The following is a 21,049-nucleotide window of genomic DNA, read 5'->3' as shown; positions in this document are numbered from 1 at the left end:
TGAAAACAAAACTGCTTGTCGTTCCACATCAAGAAGTGAGACACATTGGGCTCAGATGACCACAAGAAATTTCAGGAAGCTGTCCCTTCATGTTGTTTCGTTATAATAAAAGAAACATAAGCTAAAACATGTGTATCAAATCAAACCTTTCCAATACTGTCTAATCAATTATGTTATTTCACGGATAATTTGTCATGACAGTCAAATCATTAAGCAAGCAATGTTGTATACATCTGATGAGTACTGAAGTCCAGGCTGAGTGAGCGCTCACCATTTTCCACCCCATCATCTTAAACATCTACTAGCAGAGAGACAAAATGGTGACATTACCCAGTTTTTATTGCCGTTTACACAATGTTCTTATATCCTGTGCACATATACATCGAATAACCCAAAAATTAAAAAGTCAGAAATTCAGCTTTAGTATAAACAAAATGTGAACTATGTTTATTTTTCAGAATTACAAAGTTTGTCCTCACACTGCAGGCATAATTAATAAAATCTAATCAAAAACAAATAAAAAGAAATAATAAAACAGACTAAAAGGCTAAAATGATTAAAACGCCTCCTTGTCGGTTCCAAAATAAGAGTGGAGTGGCATTCACTTCACGTTTACACAGAGACAGAAACATATCATATCTGTGTAGATTAACCATTCTGTGGTCAGTATCTTTTTAGCAGTGTAAACCTATGTAGAGCTTCTGTCTTTGCTAGCATTAGTTGTATAAATCCCTCATTTTAAAATGTATTTGTTTTAATAATGCAGTGAGTGAGTTTATGAAAATATAGCTTTTCCCAAAGACACCAATATATATGTAAAGTTGATTTCCTTAAAAGATAAATAAGAAAGCTAACAGCAACAGTTTGTCAGTCGTGAAATCACAGTTGAACTTGTCAGTTGCAACTGTCTCCCTGTCTTTTTTTCTTTCTTCTGCAGCTGTTGACTTCAGTCAGTTCGGCGCTGTTTGGTTCTGGCGTTCAAAGGTTGATGATAAAGTAAGTCAAACGAAGAAACACAGACAAAGAAAGAAGAGAAATAATAATATGGCATCTTGTAGAATAAAATGAAACACACAAACCTTTTGTTTTATTATGAAAATTTTAAACCATTGTGTTTTTTGAGTTCGAGGATATCTCTTTCTCTGCAGGGACGTCCTACACAGCACACCCAAAAAAAAGAGAGTTATGACACAATATGCATAAAAAAAGGACAGCTGCACCACATGTGTGCTACTCGAGTGACAAACCTTCTGAGGAATGCTCAGATCCTTGGCGTCAGAATTCAAGCCAGAAGCGTCACCATTCTCCAGTCTGTTCAGTTTTGGAGTTTCAAGGGTTACCGGGCTGTCGTCCGTCTCTTCAATGTGCAGTGGGCCATTGTCTGCTGCAGACAGCTGGAGCTCCAAGCTATCTGATTCATAGGAGTTATTTTGTTCAGAGCTGCTTGCACTTGGTAGATCTTTTTTTCCATCTCCTTTATTTTCTGATTCAACGGGTGGCTTAGTCTCTTCTTCTTTCACAGCCTTTTCTCCTTCAACTTGACTGTTGTTGTCTCCCGACTTCAGCTCACTTCCTGATGCACTCTCTACAGCATCTTCCTGTGCAGAAGGGCTGTGGACCTCACTTTGGTACGACCCTACATCCAGTTCCCTGGACTCAACTAAAGACCCTCTAAGCATGCTGCCTTCTCTGGACAAGGTGCTGTGTCGAGGTTTTTCCGGGGATCTGAAACTAAACCGCTGGCTCGTTCTAGGACTGAAGCTCCTGTGAACCTCAGAAAAGCTGGCCTTCCAAGCCTTTGGAGAGATCAGACTTCGTCTTTTCAGTGAGCCATACCTGGAATATATAGTGAGAGAGAGGGAGTGAGATAGAGAAAGATCAAATCATGGAGATAAGAATTCAGTTCAGTACTGTGGAGTATTGCCAGAATATGGTGGAACAATTCACAAATGAATAAAGCTTTATAACAACAGTGCATTTAGCCATAAAGCACAATTAAATGTTTTCTGAATCTGCAAAAGTAATAATTAAAAGAAAATGCTGCTTGTATTATTACTCTAGGAGAAGACACAGATGTGACTATGGCGGGTAATTTCCACATTTTTCTGAAACTGTAATGAGAAATTAAAAATGTTTTTCATTTGGAAATTGCCTTCAAGCTTTAAAGTTAAGAATTAAAAAAACTCTCACCGGGACAATCCTTTTACAGCAAATGCTTTGTCTGGATGCTGAGCCTGCAGCTCCTTTATCACATTTTGTAGATCTTGATTGAGCTAAAATAGAAGATGGATGGTTAAAACAAAAAACTCAGAACAATCAATATTGGGTCACAAATAAGAGAGCAAACATACCGTACTCATTTCCTTGTAGAAGATGTCTCGTAAATTTGACACAGCTGAGAAGACAGCTACGTAGCATCCAATACGACTAAAGGAGACAAACATTGACAAGTAATGTGTTTAAAAAAGATAAATTGTTGCAAATTCAGTTAATATTTGAATAATATCCAATACTGAATAATCTTCATATTCATTCTGACAGAATAAATATATACTGTCAGACCTGTCAAAGAGAACTGGGAGCTCCTCTTTCAGATCGTTATTGATCCCCTCATAGATAACTTTGGCAGTATTCATCTCTTCTTTTGCCTGCAGAATGAAAAAGCAAGTCAATTTCAATGCATGTGTTATAACAAATTAGGGTTGATTACAAAGAGATATTGATGTTATTCTAATTACCTTGCTTATCTTGACATCATCCCTCTTTTTCGCAGTCTGCAGTGCCTCTAGCTGGTGAAGGGAGGAGTCGTAGTCAACCAGCTTTCTTCCCCTCTTGGCAATTTTGTCCTACAGTTTTTACAATGGAGCAAAACAGAGTCATACATATTGTCTATGTATATGTAAGTGAATTACATGTTTGTCTTAACTTAGTTTTGTGCATTTGCTCTCAGGCTCTTTGTCTGTCTGCATATTGACTGCATACTTGTTTGCCTTACCCTGACATCAGGGAATTGGCTCACGTAGGACTCCATGGTGTGCACGGCCTGGTCTAATAGCTTCACCTCGTAGTCATTCCACAGGAGGTCCTCCCCCTGCATCACAAGTACAGCATAAATATTGCATTAATTATGCATAACAAGGAGAAAAATGTGGGGTCTTGTTCCCCTGGTGATGCATGCATTTCGCTGTTTTTGCACTTGTGGAATTAAAATGTGCTGCAATAGGTCTTTTTTTTTAGTACCACTGACCTCAACAATGGCTCCTAAATCTTCCTCTCCAGCCCAGTCAGATTCATAAACATCAAACAGAGACTGAGAAAGGCGTCTTGAAGCTTCACGCATGTCTGTATAAAGCAGAATCGACTATTTGAGACCTGCAGAGGGCACAAATCCACAGTTCTACAGCATCTTCAAACAAAGACTATTTTCACCTCTAACTGCATTAACGTAGACCCTCAAGTCCTTGTATATTCGGTTCCCATCACTCTGCAAATAAAGCATAAGTATACACATGATTATCTTGCTTACCTTTATTAACTTTTATGATGTTTGATTCACTGCTTTTACTCAATAACCCTGTGTTTGCATATACTGCAAATGTGTTAAGACAGATATGAAAAACTTTCTGCTCAAAGTCTTTTTCAACTCCCATAATAAAAACAATGCTGGGGGATGATTACCTGCTGGTCACTAAAGTTTTGGAGACATTGTTCAAAAAGGTCATCTCTGGTCTCCATTGACTTTCCCAGCCTTTGCATTACCTGCAGATAAAGCACAGAAAAAAGCTAAATCTCAAAGAAACAGCAATTAAATGGCAATAAATTAGTCTTTCTTGCCATAGGGGAAACAGAAACTTGCAGACTATGTACCTTTTCTTTGCCTCTGCTCAACTGTCTTTGGACTTTTTTAGCAAAGTCACCAGAATTGCCTCTCGGACTTGTCTTGTCTGCCATATTTTGTCTTGTCTGTGTTTATTCCTAAGAGGAAAAAGAGAAAAAAAAATCACAATACTGTCCTGCAACATCACAATTACTAGGTGTACTTCTGCAGAATGTCTGGTTCAAATATATTTTGCCTGGGAGCATTGTTACCTTTGTGGCTGTTATATCACAGTATTAATTTCAGTTTGTTGCACCTTCCATACAAATTAAATGCAATTCAAGTGATTACAAGTGATGGAAACACACAAGATGGAAATCACAGGTTGGAAAATTAATGCACACCAATATAGTATTAATATAAGAGAATAAAATAGGTAAAATCAGGTTTAAAATGTGCATAACTACAGTTAATAGAATGATACAGGATACATTTAATTCCTAGCCGTATTTGTAGGCAACACACACTGATGACACTTGTATTAGTAACAAGAAACCAACAGACTAAATGTGGAACAAAGACACAATGTTTTATATTGTGTGGGACAATTAGTTAAACATTCATGCATTGTCTTCTTTTTTATCACAAAACAGCTGAAGTACTGTTATTTGGCACTTGGCAGATTACTCTTTAAAATTACTGTATATATATTATGGCCTTATGTGCAAGTCTGATGTGCCTCTGCAATTTTTTGCTTTAACAGATCATTGACCATGTGCCTTTTTATTAGAATTTGAATAACTACAAATGCAAATATTTTTTAAATCTGTCAAAAATTATTATTTAAATATCACTTTTATTAAAGAACTTTCACATAATAATAGTCTAACCATTAAAGAAACATTAAAAAGGATTTTGGTAAATACCAATACTGTTAGTTTACGTCAAGTAGATGCAAATAAATTACTGTGACATTAACCTTACATTGGGTGGTAGAATAAATTTGTTAAGCACTATAAATCAACCTAAAACTAAATTGCAGGACCCTTGCTGCATTGGCAGGAGCCACATATAAATAAAGCTACTGTATATAAGTGTGGCGGCAGGGTTTTGGCTCAGCTGTGGGGGTGGGGGGGGGGGGGGGGGGGGGGGGGGGGGAGAGATGAAGCAGGAAGTTCAAGGTTCACTGCAGAGGAGAGGCTGACTGGGACAGCTGTTGCACATGGACTAATAAGTCTTTTCTACTTATGCAGCAGCATGCTGGCACCAACGCAGGATGGAAGCACAGACAATAGCTGGAAACCAACTGAGAAATCTAACCCTGAGTACACATGGCAGTGCAGGGTTGTCACAATGTGCACGACTGGAAAAAAAACCCCACAGTGCTAAAGTGTGAACAGTTTTTGCAAATAAACAATAGTGGCCACTACAAAGCCGAGTCTGTGTGTCAGCAGACAGAGCAACAAGTCATTAAAATAATCTCCAGCAGCAGCATTTAAGTCACATATACATTAATGTATCACAGTTTCCAAGATATAATGTTTAAATTCTTTGTGACAGTAAATACCAATAACAGCTCAAGCTGATTTAATGTTGGTGAAAATTGTGTCAAGGTCACAAGCAACGTGAAAATGAGTAAAAACTTTTAAAATGTCTTCAAACTTCACAACAATATACTAGGCCTTGGTCATATGAGTACCTAGGGTTAGTATTTTACCTTGATCTTCATTGTTAGCACTTAAGGTCAAAGTTGACCTTGAAAAATAATTTCAAGGAAATGTATTGAATATGAAAGGGCATGGAGAGAATAAAATGCACTTCGCATTTTTCCAGTCTGACACCCTGCGTCGTCACAAGTTGACATCATCGTATTGTAAAACTCAACGTTTTAGTGTTTAGTGTTGCCCTTCGGGGGAAGTTGTGCTCTCTGAGGATTCTTGACTTTTCTGGGCCTTTTGAAAAAATCCTGGAAACGCCCCTGATTCCACTGGGGGATTATAGAAGGCCTCAAGTGACAAAATGAATTAAATAAATGCATTTAATTCATACTAACTGCGTCATTATTAATTGAAATCAGAAATAAATAAATAACTTATGAAATAATTTAAATAAATTAAATTGATATCTAATTAACATTGTATATAACTAATTTATTATGTCAAATGTAATTAATTATTTATTAATGCATTGACTTAACTCGTTTGGCACTCGGAGTCTTCCATATAGGGCAGCAGCTTATGGAACTTGCTTACATCACCACTTAGAACGACAATACCCAGAAATCCCTGCGGCAACCCACTTCCAGCAGTATGATATTGGTGAACTTTCGCCTACACGGAGTGTTTTTATTACTTTTGGCGTAGGAGGAGTGGTCTTATGACAGAGTCGCAGATTCCCTTGCTACTCGCCGAGCTGCAGGACATGATCATGGGGAGCGTTCTGGCCAAATGTGCCATCACCGACCTGGGCATCCAGTGGGCTGGCTGGGCTCTGGCTGCGGCTTTCAAAACCGAGAAGTTTTATGACTTGGCAGGTAATCTGAAAACCCGTTTCCTAAACAGTAATTTACGACCCTGTACTGACTGCTTTTGCAGCTTTGCTTATCTGTCAGTGAACTGCAACTAAAAAGTGCTCGAACTGGACTCGACTGAAAGAGAAATACATCTAAAGGGGGAACAGTCGATATATCTGATCCGTGTAGACTGATTTAATTTGTAAAAGCGTGTTTTGCACTTAAAAAAAGACTGATCATTACAAAACCTGCATTATCTAAAACAGCTTTGTTGTGAAACAGCGCGGAAGGAGCTCCTCCTTCGGCTTAACAGGCGCATGTGTCAGCAGGGGCGTGCACAGCTATCCTGGGTTGAGTCAAAAAGGGCGCTTTTTAAGGGCCCCCATTAAACAATTCATAATTAGTTTTAATCATGCAGTGGTTAAAAGAGAGAGAGACAGAGAGAAAGCTTAACAGTATTTCATATGGCTGTAGGAGGATATTAGTGTCATATTTAATCATTTTTACATTTTGTTACTGCACTCCACAGCTGACAGAATTACCCAATGAGTCAGTAAGCCAGTTTACAGCAAATTTCACTGCACTTATTCTGATAATTGAATAGCTTTTACTTTGTACTTCTACATATAGTTACCTAATTTTAGGGGGGGGGGGGGGGGGGGGGGGTCGTCATTTTTTCATTTGAAAGAAAACTGAATGTCATTGGGTTTTGTGCAGGTTAATACAGCATCATGTAGCCCATATTATTATCAATACCACACATTACAAACTTTCTAACTGAGAAAATAACTAAGATGTACAAATTATTAAAAAATAAATGTTAGTTGCAGCCTGGTGTGACTTTGAATCTGCCTGTGATATCTATTAAAAAAACGTACGCTCACAATCAATAAGGAAGTATAGAAATGAACATAGTCTGCCTAAAGTTAGTTCTCAAACATTTGTCAGATATAGACTGACGTTGCTTACCTGTCCACACCAGTGACGGAATTAGAAAAAAGAAATCCCAAATTAATCACCTTGACACTTCTCTTTTACTCGTCTTCTTCTGGTTTTCCAACTCCGCACTGTTCTCCTGTGTATTTGTACCCTTGAACTTTGGAACCAATTGTCTGCAGTATCCTGAGTAAAAGATTTATCGGACACACCTTAGTCTGCAACAAGTACAGCCACCAGCCGTGCCCACTTTCAAACCACCCTCACTCTACAACTCTGTCTCTCTACAATTTTCCAGGCTCTGGCACATTTATACTACTTGCACACCTAAGTCGTATCTGGGGAGGGGCCAGTCATACCCGGCAGAAGGTGCAGACAGGGTTGGTAACAGCATGGGGACTCAGGTAAGGCAGTCAGTATTGATGCCAAGTGCCAAACACCTCTTGACCGCTCTGCTACGCTAGAAAACTAAACAGAGATATGAGCAGGTTGTATGTTTTTTTTATCAGAGTTTTGTGTAATTTTAGTCCTAGAGGGTCATTGGTGAGGTCAGAGGAACTAATGCATGTGAGACTTTAAAGCCAGGTAACTCAAGTTAATGAATAATGGCTTGGTTAATGTGAAAAGACTTTAAGTATGTTTTTTCTGCAGGCTGGGGACATTCCTCTTCATGCGGATCTTGAAGGACGGTCATGATCGCAGGTTTAACAATGTTAGAGACAGCCCTGGGACATTCTTTGTGTATTGGACTGTTCAAGGTACTTGGAAGTAATGTAAACACCTCTTTCTTGTTACCAGAGTCCTTGACCAACTGCACCCAAGTGAAGGGAGACTTTGCCCAAATAAATCACTGTCTAGTTTCTGGCTCTTTATATGTATTTATTCTAGGCAAGAGCTGTTGGTTACAGTTACATTTATTTCATGGAAGTATTAAGGTTATGCTGTTTGAAAATCATACATTTTTTCCTCCATTCTTTCAGCTGTCTGGGTATTTATGACCCTCCTGCCCACCCTCATGCTGAACAGTGAGAAGCAAAATGTGCCTCTGGGAACGAGGGACTACATTGGCTGGACCATTTGGGGCCTTGGCTTTGCTACAGAAGCTATTGCTGACCAGCAGAAATGGGTTTTCAAGCGTGACCCAGATAATGCTGTAAGTGAGAATAACCCTAAACTGTATTAATGTCTCACTCACCGAGTGTTGTAACTGTACTGTCCAATTTACTTTCTCACCTCCAGGGGAAGTTCATCCAGAGTGGACTCTGGGCTTACAGTAGACATCCTAACTACTTTGGAGAAATCCTGCAGTGGTCAGGTCTCTGGCTCTCAGCCTCCTCAGCAATGCAGGGTTCCCAGTATCTCAGTGTGGTCTCCCCTCTATTCGTCTGGTTCCTGCTACGTTACGTCAGCGGTATCCCCATCTTAGAAAAGCAGGCCATGAGGAAGTGGGGATCTGACCCCGCCTTCCAGAACTATGTGAAAAATACCCCCCTTCTGTGGCCACTCCCTAAATTTTGATGTCACTTTTATAATGTTTGAACACTGAACAAGAGTTACCTCTCACAAAGAAGCTACGCACGTTCAAATCACTGAAAATGAGTGAGGTTTTTTGTAATTTAGTTTTGGTGTCTGCAATTTTTAAATGTAAATTTTTCACATACACCATTTACATAAAAGTCACATTAAATATTTTGTTGGGGCTTTGATCAATATCTGAATATATACATTTTTGTTGAGTATAAAGTCACCTCTGTTTTTACATTCAATGTTTCTACTTTGAGTGCTGGTAATAATTTTGAGATATTCCGGCGTCATTGGCATTAAGAGTGAAACATGTTAATGGGCATCAAAGTGGAAATACCATCAGTCATCAGAGGAGGTGGTATCAGTTACAGGAGTTAGAATTTTTCTTGAGGTTTCCCAATGTTTCTCTTAAGACTTAAAATCCAAATATGGAGTCCTCACATCAGCAATATTATTGGTTGCAACAATACAAAATTTTTAAAAAAAAAAAAAAAAAAAAAAAAAAAAAAAAAAAAAGGCTCTTAGTACACCTAATCATCCTAACAATGTGAGCACAAGCCTCTCCAGTGGCTTTCGGCAATATGGATCACGTACTCAACCAGCTTTAGCCTTCCTTTCAGGATGATCCCACATAATGATATTAAAGAGACTAAATGGGATTGCACCCTCATTTACTGATTAATTTTCAAAATGTAAAGAAGCTACACCAAACATTCACAGAAAGGACAGGAGACATTTTTGTAAATGTATTTTATATGAAATTCAGATAGTGAATTTTTGTTCAAACTGCGTGATTATAGTTTATCAAATAATGCCCCAGTAATTCGACAGGCTAATAGCACACTGTAATTGCCTTTTGTGCAGGACTGCTTATAAGCAACCTCCCACAGTACAAATATTACACAGATCAATAAACACCAAAGGGTCTGGTGCAGCAGAGGCTACAGCCTGCAGCACAAACTAGTGACCAAAACTCCTGGTAAAAGCTTTGTTGCCTTTCAATGACAATGAGATCATTGACATTTACTAAAACGATCCACACCTAGTGAAGCTTGCAGACGATGACCAAGTAGATCTGGTTGAAAAGTTTTCATTGAATTCTTATTACTACAGTTTGTTATTAAGCAAGAAGGAAAGGGTATGCACACTTCTAAATTATATTCACTAAACAAAATACTGTGGGATGAAGACAATCTAAATAAAATAAAAACAAATGAAATACAAACATCAGCCACACAATCAACTATAACCTAGAATGAAATACCAAAAAAATAATAATAAAAAAATACGTTTCTCAACTTCTGAGTGACACATGAGCTGAAAAACTATTAAAGGGAAACAATTACATTTAGAAGCGGGTCACAATAAAACTGTTCATATACAGTACATATTTTCATCTATGAGCACACTTATCTAAGAGTGAATAGACAGTGCATTTTCATGTGTTGTCATCTGAAATGAGAATGCCACACTGGACATTTATTAGGAGCAACAGTCCTAAAGACACAAGTGTGCACAGACAGAAAAAACTAGTTGTTTTAAAAAAAAAATAAAATTAAAAAAATTCCCATTTTACAAATGTTAAAAACAAACAAAAAAAACAAAACAATAAAAACTAACATTCAGAAACAGAATTTTTAAGAATGCAGAGGAAGACTACATTGGAGGTGTTTATAGACACAATTAAGTGTTATTCATAAAACAAACTAGTCGCTGTTATTGCAGTAAGAATAAAGGATTAAATGCAGCTGCTTTGCTATTATTTGAGGAGCGGAGAAGAAAAGAACTTTCCTTGGCGAGAAAATCCCACTGCTGATTTGCTCTTTGACCCAAATCTGCAACAAACAGCATACATTAAAAAAAACAAAACATGATGGAATTATTAATTAGGAGCTATAGTCAATAAAACAGAGCTGATGAATGATAATGAGATATTGCACAGTAGATTAAGTTATATGAAAGTCAGAAGAAGTCAGCATTTATGTAAATTAGGAGAGAAAACACTTTGTAGCTTTATCTTCTCAATTAATCATGAGATCATTGATTATAATACCAGCAGGGCCGGGAGGACTGTGCTCATGTGATTACCTGGGTGTCAGAGAGGACTTCATGCGCTGAGACAGAGAGCTGGAGGAGGGGGTTTTATTGAGCTGGTACTCCGGAGTGGTCAGAGGTCCCAGTATGCTCACTGAAATATCACAAACAGTTAACATTTACAATCTCAGCCTCCCATGAAATGTCAGGCTGTTGAAACGACTGCGCCCACACTCATACGGCAACAACAAAGAAAGTTTCAACGAACCTCCAGCTCTCTCAGGGGTGGCATAGCAGTTTGCATTTTCGATGATCAAATGCTCCAAGTTCGGCTGCTCGTTTTCTGCTGCCATCACAAACTGGGCCCAGAAATCCACTGGCAGAGCCAACAGACGCTCCACAACCTGAACAGAAAGGGATTAGTAAAAAATGGAAAAAGATCAGGGTTATTTCAGAGTATTGCCTAATCCACTTCCGCCCGTGCTACGCTAGTTAGGCTTGCCTTAAGCAAGATCGAGGGGAGTTACTAAAAAAATAAATAATGGTGTTATGCTCTTCTTCTGTGCAATATTACACTGTAAGGAGATTTTTTGTGGCCTCCAGCTGTTGTGTGTGTTCAGTCTCCTAGATTTAGCCATTCCACATAATTTATATTAAATCTGTTGCCAGACACTGTCATCCTGATAAATAGCAAAATGCATCAGAATTAGATTTTTTTAAAAAAAAACAAAAACACTTTAATATGTTATAAATATTAGAAGTAAATGTTTAAGAAATGGCAGCTTTTGCTGCACATTCTAGTGAAAGTATAATGCATTTATAATCTGTGAGATTTAAGACATCTTAAAAATTATTTATGCATTCTTTTCCAGCACTAACTATTAAACAATCTTTACATTGTGGAGGTACATCTCTATATGATAACAGCTCACAGGGATTCACAGGAAAACTGCGTGTCATTTTGTGTCATTGAGATAAATTAGTGCTTTCACCAACTTGGTATTTCACATTAAAAGTATTCAACCAGCAAATGTGGAAGGAGACTGTAACCACAAGAAGTGTAATGAAGGGAACAGCTGCAAGAAGTCTGGCCACCCCTGGGCAAATTACACATTTTGTTGATGCCTGCAGCAAACACATTGAAATGAGCCAACTGTGTTTGCCACAGACTTGGTTTATTATGGTCACTTTTGTCAGAGAATCAGTTATAAATAATCCAAGAGTAATTGAAAAAGATGAAGAGCTGTTCTCAGCATTTCAGATTGCTTCAGTTTAAGGCAAAGGAAACTGTGCAGTTGTAACGTGTGTGCAACTACACCTTAAAGAGAGGCATCCGCTGCGCTTCTTTAGTTTATTTTTGCAGCAGGCGCTCAACAAGTGCACACTAGGACAGGTATGCAAGAGCTGTGTCTCATCTTCCAAGCTTACCTTAGGCTGTCGTTTGGTATCCTGTAGGATTGTCATAGGGTCAGGATTGGGAACTGCGTGTCCCACAATTGTTGGACCAAAAACTCGGGACAGGTTACTGATGTCCATCTTGGTGTCCAAACTGTCAGCAACTCTGAAAGAATTGATTAGATTCAGTACTGACCAGCTGATGTATAATCAACGAAATATGAAATATATATGAAAATAACTCCCGAGAGATTACCCTAATATTTTAAAGAGGGCCTATAATGCCCTTGTCCAGCTCCAAAATGTTAATTTGGTGCCTGCAGAAAGTTGTTTTGCATCATTCACCACTTAAAATAATCATTTATCGTATACAGTCCTTGGAGCAGCCTCTCTCTGCCTTTAAGCCTTTTGACTTAGTTTAGAAAACTCAAACAGCGCTTTTGGCTCACAGGCATCAACAGTACATGTGCTGATTTGAAACATTTTAAAAATGAGCATCCACCATGTTTTTGAATAAATATAATAAAAAGTAAAAACAAAAGCATCCTTTAAAAAAAGTTCATTTTAAGTTTAACAGCAGAAATAAATATAAAGTAAAAAGTTCAGGTTGTTTATGCAGTTCTGCACTTTTTTCCCTAGACGTAGCTCGACTGATATTACAATTAGAGAATGCATATCGATATTCTATAAAGGTGAGGTACAGAGAGACTAGAGTTAAAATATATCTACCAAAGCAACCTGTCGCTTGAAAAAGAAATTTACCACAGGACTCTGAAAGCCTGTGAAATACTAAGTATACTCCATAATTCAATATCTTGTAGAACCACTTTTAGCAGCAATAACTTAGAAGTAATAACTTATCAGGCTCTCACAATGTTGTGGAGGAATTCTGGCCAACTTCTTACGGTGCTGCTTCAGTTCATTGAGGTTTGTGGGGCATTTATTTATCTGCAGCTCTCAACGTCATGCTACACCATTTCATTTTGGTTCAAATCTGGACTTTGACTGGCCCATTGCAACACCTTGATTCTTCTTTTCAGCCATTCAGTTTTAGATTTTTTTTTGTTGTATTAATCAGTTTGGTCCAAGCTTTAGCTGTGAGGCAGAATGCATAACATTTGACTCTGGAATAACTTTGGTATAAAGAGGAGTTTATGCTCCACTCCGTGCTGGCAAGGTGCCCAAAACGAGTCTAAATCATCAGACTTCCCCCACAGTGCTTCATGATGTATTTGTGCTGACATAATTTGTGCTGTTTGGGTTTCACCAAATGTGATGCTGTGCATTATGGCCAAAAACTTTGGTCTCATCTGCCGTAAAGACAGATGATGTTAAGATGCAACTTCGCGAACCAAAACTGCGCTGCTATGTTGTTTTTAGAGAGAATGAACTTTCTTTTTTTAACATGATGTATTGTAGGAATGTTTAGCTTATTTTAGAGTTTAGGAATGTGTTAGATAGGATATAGAATTGTGAGACACTGACACTGCCCTGGATATAAATAAAGGCCTGACTGTGTCATGAACGTAGGAGTAGATTTTAGGAGATCCTCCCCCAGTTGAACTGTGAAAGTAAGACAAAGAGGAGTTAATGCTGAGTGGAAATTCCCCAGAGGATACCTGGGTGGGGGTCTCAACATTTGTAACTGGATAACTGTGGTCTGGAAGGGAGATGGATTTTTATGACCGGCAGGGAGTCACGTACATAGAGACACACACCCACAGTGCTTTAACTGTTACGCACCCACACCCACATGCGTACACAGTCACTCACGTGCACTCACACATACATACAGGTACGCATATACATTCACTCAAGTGCGCTCACATAGGCATACGGGTATGCGCACACACAGGCATTCACGTGCTCGTGCACATACACACAGACACAGAGTTTGGAGCACACCATGGGGGTTTTATGATGGGGTCGCCTCTATAAAGCTGGCTGTAACTAACAAAGGGGTGAAGATTTTGCAGAGGGACATAGGCCTCGTCTTCCCTTCTAGAAGTGCATGCTTAAATGAAGATGAATAAAGGTTTTGTGAAATAACTACTGAGTTCCGGTGCATTCTCTGGATGCCTCGACGAATAAAAGAACCGGGGTAAAACTGATTTCGTAACAGTATATATGACTTATGTGGTGAGAGAAGAGTAGGTGCAAACCTCTGAAGGTGAAGGATTACAAAAGCCAGCGTGTCTCTGTTGGGCTGTGGCAGGTCACCAATGGTTTGGTACATCAGAGCTATGCTGTTGTCGTCATCTGAAATCTCTGTGGGAAAACAAGGAAAACACATTTTTTCAGTACAGACCAAGAAATAGGGTGTTGTGACTTCTGTGGATTTATTAGCGGCTAGAAGGAAAATGCATCTGACTACAGTAGAAAACAAACACTAAAAATACTAACAGACTTAGAGATCAATCTTTTGTTTTTGTTCCAGGCAAATTCCCACCAGAGGTTTCCATCACTCATCAAAACAAATCACAAATGTAAAGCAAAAGCACTTATGAAACCTGTATTTAATCATGTGTTGGATAAATTGCTTAACTTTCAACACTGCAGTTATTTCAAGTAGACATTGCTTTGTGCCAAAACCCTAGACTAGTAAACACACGCTTACCAGCTGCGTCCATGAAGGAACGGTTGAGGCGGAAGGTGAGAAGAGGCTCCTTGAGGTTCCTCAAAAAGTCCTTGAGGAGGCCAGTGACGGCATGGATATCATCCACCTTACTGAGCACGGGAACAGTTTTGCTACGGAGAAACTTTTCCTTCAGCTCCTTCACAGTGCGCTCAGCACCAGAAAGACGGTACAGTCCAGCCTGAGTAAGGGGAAAAACATTTTTTATCTGAATTATACTGATATTGTTTCTAGGGAAAATTACTGTAGCTGTTATCTGTAATGTACTGTTTGATATGAAGGGGCACCTCTGCAGCAAGGTACTAAAATCCAGAAACAAGAGGTCTTGAATAATAATGCCCCATCTTATCTTAGACACCTCATAGTACCATATAAGCCCAACAGAGCACTTCACTCTTATACTGTAGGCTGTTATGGTTCCTAGGGCTGGGAGGAAAAGCCTTCCAGGCCCCTCTTCTATGGAAAAGCTCCCAGTCTGAATTAGGCTTAATTTCTTTTTTGATAGAGCTGATAGTTTGGGCTGGATCAGGTGATTGAACTCTCCCTTAGTTATCCTGTCTTCCCCCATCACTCCCAACTGGTTGTGTCAGATGGCTGCCCATCCCAATCCATGATTCTGCCTGAGGTTTCTTCCTGTTAAAAGGGAGTTTTTCATCCCACTGTTGCCAAGTGCTTATTTATAAGGCAATGTCCAATTGTTGGGGATTTCTCTCTATTATTGTAGGGTCTTTATCTTTCAATATAAAGTGTCTTAACTCTGTTACTGCTGTGATTTAGTACTATGCGAATAAAAAAAATCCAATATCCAAAAGACAACATCCCCATGACATTTGCTAGCTCTAATTTCCTTAATTTTCTGCCTTCCTCTTTCACCCTTTCATAGAAATGGTTCAACTAAATATTTACTGATAAATAGCAAAGAATAGCACATGAAATCACACAGAGTAGCAACAAGCAATAATAATAATAATAATAATAATAATAATAATAATAATAATAATAATAATGCATTTAAATTAGAACAATAACAAAACAGCTTAATCAGCTTGTATCAGCAGATCTGTCAGTCAGTCAGACTTTAGCTCCATTTCCACATTAATTTTAGCAAAATTTCTGCAAATAAGAGAGTTTGATGAGTCCACAACTCATCTTGTTAAGATAAAGGATATCTAATAAAAACAGAAAAGGCACAAGAGACTCAGGTAGGGAAAACTCAACAATTTTCACATGAAATTGATAATTATGCACAAAAAAGGCAAGTAAGACAAGTGCTAAATAAACAACCCAGAAAGAAGAGATGGCAACAAAGTCAAACAGCAATCAGCAGATCTGGAGCCTTTCCATAGCCCAATTACAAACTTAAGCTCCCAGTAACAGATTGTAAAATCTTAGTTACAGCTCTGTCTCAGCTTAAAGGGAAGACATTAAAAATAACTACTGGGGCTTGAGGCTTTACTGTTCTTCACATTTCTGCATAATATTAGGACAGTGAAATAGCACTCACTTCATGCAGTCCCCTTTGCTCGATCTCACTGATACAGTGGACCACAATGGGAGGGATCATGGGTGATGTGTCTGGGACGTAGTCTGCGAGAACACCCTGAAAAAAACAAAACAAAAACAAAGACAGGATATGGGTTAAGCAGCCAGAACTGTGATTAAATTTCAGTGGATCCACCTGCACATGAAGAGTAAAAATTTTATTACATACCTCCCCAATTTTGACTGGTGTGCCACCCAGGTTGGGGATGCATGGTAGAGGGCAGCGCTCACGACACTCGGGGTGCGAGACCACCCTGCAGTCCCTGCACTTCAGTGAAATCTTGCCAAACTTGATCCTCTTTCCGCAGGGCACACAGGATTCAGGCTTAATGACCTATAAAGACATTCCACAGGAGACTGTGAAGTTATCTACCATATATATGCAGCTAAAGAAGCAGAGACACTTTGTTTAATAGCGATACAAATGAGCAAACAACATTGTCAATATGGATGCCAACATTTTTTTTGAAGCGCAGGGCTGGGTAATTTATTTCCCAAGGAGCCGCAAGAGAAACTGGGACTTTTGTTGGGGGGGGGGGAACCAATAAGCTGAACTCAATTCTGTTCAATATTAATTTTATCTTTTCATAAGCATGTTAGTGCAGGTCCCCACAATAGCCCCAGTCTCTCATGTGGCCCCTTGGGGAAATTAATTGTGCACCCTTGCTATAGCAACACTAAATTAAGTCAATAAAAAATAAATAATTTAACATATTCAATTCTTAAAATATATAAGTAAATATCCCTTTTACTTTTTCAGCCATTGCTGTATAATGGCAAAACATATTTAATTTGGAGATAAAGAGAACCCTCCTTTGATCCGAAAGGGAAACGTGCTTTTCTAGTTACATTCAGTCAGTGCTGTTCTTTCGCATTAATGTCATTCTTACAGTTTTGGAGACGAACTCATGAAGGCGGACGCCTCCATTGCTTTGTGGAGTACTAGGCGCAGCTTTCATCTCTAGCTCAGGGTTGGCAGGCTGCTTGAAGACATCCTCAGACTTGACAGATTCAGAGTCCCATTCTATAGCAGCTGAACAGGAGAGATAGAAAATAAATACCTGCTTGTAAAATAGCACAAACCTTCATCGTGCAGTTCTGAATCACGCCTACTGCATAATGAAGTTTTTTTCCAACACATCCAACACTGTTTTTCCATTAAATTATGTGTTATTACTTTTGCTAAAACCCAACAGAGCCCCATGTTGTTATCTTGTTAGCCGAGTAGATGATTTTACTTACTGAAGAACAAAGTTAGCTGGATGAAACTAAGCACAATCATTTGAGCAGGCTGGAATATAACTCCAGCATAGATAAGCCACATATAAAAGCAGCGTCCACAGATATTTTAGCTGTATACTACCTCATAACAGACATCTTACCAGTCTTTCTCCTGCTGCGGGTCCAGTATGGAACAGTCTCAATGGTAGAAACTGCTTCAACAGATCCTCCATTTGCAGGAACAGTCACTGTGGTCTTTGTCACAATGGCCTCATTTCCCTGTCACAATACATAAGAACAGTCAGAATAACCAAATACAGCCAAACTACATCAGGGCACAGCAATGAGCTGCAAGACTTGGCTGCAATCTGCCATCAGCATTTGGTTGCCAAAGCTAACAAAAACGATGAATGATTAAGATCATGTATGATATATGAAAGCAATACCCAGCGCTAAATAAATAACCTACCATCTCTGAAGTTTTTCCTGTTGATCGAGACCTTTTGGAGGCAACTGGAGGACCATCAACATGATTTCTCGAGGAGCGCTAAAATCAAAACAGAACTTTAACACTCTCATTTCCATTACATATAAAACAATGTCATCACTTCTCAAATTTGAAAGAGCAGAAGTAACACACCCTTTTTTCTCGTTTCTTGAGTCGCACTGTCCTCACAGTGGAGGAATCCCAATCCTGTCAAGAGCGAGCATGTCATTAACAGATTTCAATTATTTTCATTGATACCGACAGGGACAACATCCACAACAATCTGGTATCTACAATGTATTAGTGTATGCAATTTCTCAGGAAACACTTCACCTTATATTTCAAAGTTAAATGGGAGAAGGAAGCAAATATAACACCAACAAATGAGGATTGCTAAAATATATGTGAAATAAATGTCAGCACCTCCAGTCGTAGCCAGTGGAGAGAATTTTCATGGATTTGACAATGGAATTATAAATTGGCTGACCACTATCATATATTTTGGAAATGTCCAGCAGTCCAATCTTACTGCTCAGAGATAGTATCATAAATTGAAGACACTAAATTTGAGAATGTGGCTGGCCTTGTAAAAGAAATGTATGAAATGGAAAAGGAATGAAAAGAGTTTGTAGAGATACCTTTCAGAAGTATTGATTAAAATGGCTGTTATATATGAACAGCAGTTTTAGATGAGGAGAAGATGGACTGATAATTATATAATAACTATATCAAATTAGACAATTCTTCCTGTGGTAACCATAGTTTTGAACATTGTGCACTGATCATAATCGACTTTTTTTATGCGTGAACATTTGGCTTCATCTGGGGTCTGGAAGGACTTGATGGACTAGTCTGGACTTCCATTCATTTTCTTTTGTTGATTTTCCACAGGTGCGTGGGTAGACCCCCCTGGGATTAATTCAAAAAACAATCGCTATCATGTACTTAACTAGCTACTGTGTGCTTCATGTATTACCCCAGGTGACCTGTTTTGATCTGCTCTGTCTTGTGAAATCTGTTTGCTTTTTTGAAACGCAATGATAAAAATAACGTTCAAAAAACAATAAAAGAGCACAGTAAAGCAGTAATACAATAAAGCACACAGTAACTGTGTGTTTTATTGTATCACCTACCCCTGGTGACCTGTTTTATTTTGCTCTGTTATGTCTGCTCCTTTGAAACAAAGTGATAAAAATAAAGTTAAAAAAAAGGTTTCAAAATTAAAGGGTTTTTTTTTCATACATTCAAGTTCTAACTCTTTCTAAAAGAGAAATACTTACAAGAGAGTCATCCGTTTTGTCATAGCTGATATCTGACAAGATGGAGCCTGATTCATCTATTGTCATCAGTCTATCAAGAGCAACAGAAAATATGCATCAGATCAGCTAATGCTGTTCTTTTACTCACATGTGTCCCACCTAACTTAATGGCTGATTCAAAACTCTAAGTAGTAATGCAATAAAAAGGCTGAAATGTTTAGATGTACCCATGTATAAGAGAAAGTACCTTAAAATCAAACAATCAGTGATCAGAAATAAGAGCTTTACATTAAACAGCTTGAATTTAACATAAAACATCTTGAGTTACTTACCTTCGGCTGGTATTAAGGTTGGTTGTTGCCTGACAGTTTGTGTTCAGGAAAGCCAGAGCTGAGCGCTGTTCTGCACTTAACTGGATGCTGTTACTGGATCCCTCACAGGTCAAGAGGTCCCGGATCAACTGAATTTGACGGTCCTGTATCATAGAAATCCAAGCACGACACAAAAATGAGTCAATTGAAATCACACTGTAGCCTAAATTGACACCAACAACAAAGAAGGGTTGGCAATGAGGGTCCAGTCATCCTTCCTACCAGTGTCTCACAGTCTGCCTCAGCCTTTTGTCTGCGCCGTATCTCCACGTCTACCTGGTTGCGGGCATGCTTCAGTTTGACCTCCAAGGCTCCCCTCTCAGTCTCAGTTTTTCTCAGCATCTCTTTGCATGACCCCAGTTCATGCTCAGTCTTTAGCCATTTGCGACGGCAGTCATCAAAGTTTTGTGCCATCTGAATAAAGTCTAGGGGGGGGAAATGGGAGCATTAGTATAGTCTATAGGGGCCTGAAGTGCCTGTGTGAATTAATAGAAGGTAAAGACAACAGAACCTGTAGCCATGATATACTCACTGGGTTCAATGTTCTCACTGAGAAGGTCAACTTGCGTCCTCATCCTTTCATATAAGCTCTGGAGGTTCAGCACCGCAGTCTCCATGGTGTCTTACAATTTAAGGCCCTATGAGAAGAAATACATTTTAAAGTTCAACCACACAGAATACTGTGGATTATCTAGATTTGCTAGCTGCCTTTCAGTTTTGCAAGTATTTTAACCAAAACAGATAACTTGCTGTTTTGGTATGCTCACGCAAATATGTGTTTGCCGTTATGTTGAACACGCTGGCTTATTTTGCTTTTCTTCTGACGCCAGGAAAGACTAAACGCTCTATTAACCGCACACTGCCTAAACAACATGGCGATTACGATGGGTCTAAGTTTAGGTGGTGTATCTCCTCCATTTGCAAAATTCAGAAAGCAACAGTTACCTACATACCTGGAGAGGCGTTGTACAAAAAAGCCTTTCGGTGATATTTAGCCACCACACTGCTCTTTTTCCGTTTCCTTTTTTTTTTTTTTTAGCTGTTAGCTTTTCGAACCTTTGTCCACATCCTTCGGCAGCTACAGCCACACTGAGCGGGTTGCATTTCAAATTTCACCGCTACCCAATGAGAGATGAAGACGGCTCGGGTGTGAACGCAAAAAATAGATGCAACTTCCGTGTTTGTATTTTCAAAGTAAAACCCCCGTAACGGCCAGTCGCTTCACAGGTAAGCGAGTAGATTTGCGTCAGAATGGGTAGAACTGTTTATAGATCCAGTGTTAACCCTAATGATAATACATTTAATATTTAGCAAAC

General features: G+C 38.8%; 3 protein-coding genes across 3 annotated transcripts; 1 reads left to right on the top strand and 2 right to left on the bottom strand.

The window, feature by feature from the left end:
• Positions 1 to 321: 321 nt before the first annotated feature.
• On the bottom strand, positions 322 to 3,951 carry bin2a (bridging integrator 2a). The gene is made up of 12 exons (XM_084917734.1): positions 3,868 to 3,951; positions 3,679 to 3,759; positions 3,430 to 3,484; positions 3,248 to 3,342; positions 2,996 to 3,091; positions 2,739 to 2,846; positions 2,563 to 2,648; positions 2,352 to 2,427; positions 2,191 to 2,273; positions 1,248 to 1,836; positions 1,108 to 1,155; positions 322 to 971 (listed from the first exon to the last, which is right to left on the bottom strand). Exons 1-12 carry the CDS (start codon positions 3,949 to 3,951, stop codon positions 951 to 953), a joined length of 1,422 nt encoding a protein of 473 aa, XP_084773860.1. The 3' UTR covers positions 322 to 950.
• A 2,127-nt stretch (positions 3,952 to 6,078) lies between these two features.
• Positions 6,079 to 9,012, top strand: LOC146364794 (uncharacterized). The gene is made up of 5 exons (XM_084916659.1): positions 6,079 to 6,350; positions 7,564 to 7,669; positions 7,917 to 8,023; positions 8,246 to 8,418; positions 8,505 to 9,012. The coding sequence occupies exons 1-5, from the start codon at positions 6,194 to 6,196 to the stop codon at positions 8,781 to 8,783; spliced, it is 822 nt and encodes a 273-aa protein (XP_084772785.1). The 5' UTR covers positions 6,079 to 6,193; the 3' UTR covers positions 8,784 to 9,012.
• Positions 9,013 to 9,363: 351 nt separating this feature from the next.
• racgap1 (Rac GTPase activating protein 1) lies at positions 9,364 to 20,891 on the bottom strand. Its single transcript, XM_084916658.1, has 17 exons — positions 20,687 to 20,891; positions 20,266 to 20,373; positions 19,956 to 20,158; positions 19,695 to 19,837; positions 19,384 to 19,453; positions 18,257 to 18,310; positions 18,086 to 18,163; positions 17,778 to 17,895; positions 17,286 to 17,428; positions 16,565 to 16,729; positions 16,358 to 16,453; positions 14,836 to 15,034; positions 14,381 to 14,486; positions 12,252 to 12,384; positions 11,092 to 11,227; positions 10,878 to 10,977; positions 9,364 to 10,624 (listed from the first exon to the last, which is right to left on the bottom strand). Exons 2-17 carry the CDS (start codon positions 20,348 to 20,350, stop codon positions 10,549 to 10,551), a joined length of 1,905 nt encoding a protein of 634 aa, XP_084772784.1. The 5' UTR covers positions 20,351 to 20,373; positions 20,687 to 20,891; the 3' UTR covers positions 9,364 to 10,548.
• Positions 20,892 to 21,049: the final 158 nt, after the last annotated feature.

This window comes from Perissodus microlepis, chromosome 20 (genome assembly GCF_051167445.1).
Source record: "Perissodus microlepis isolate ML-2025 ecotype Zambia chromosome 20, ASM5116744v1, whole genome shotgun sequence".
NCBI classification, from domain to species: domain Eukaryota; kingdom Metazoa; phylum Chordata; class Actinopteri; order Cichliformes; family Cichlidae; genus Perissodus; species Perissodus microlepis.
The sequence above is the reverse complement of the archived record's forward strand: the minus strand, read 5'-3'. Positions and strand labels throughout refer to the sequence as shown.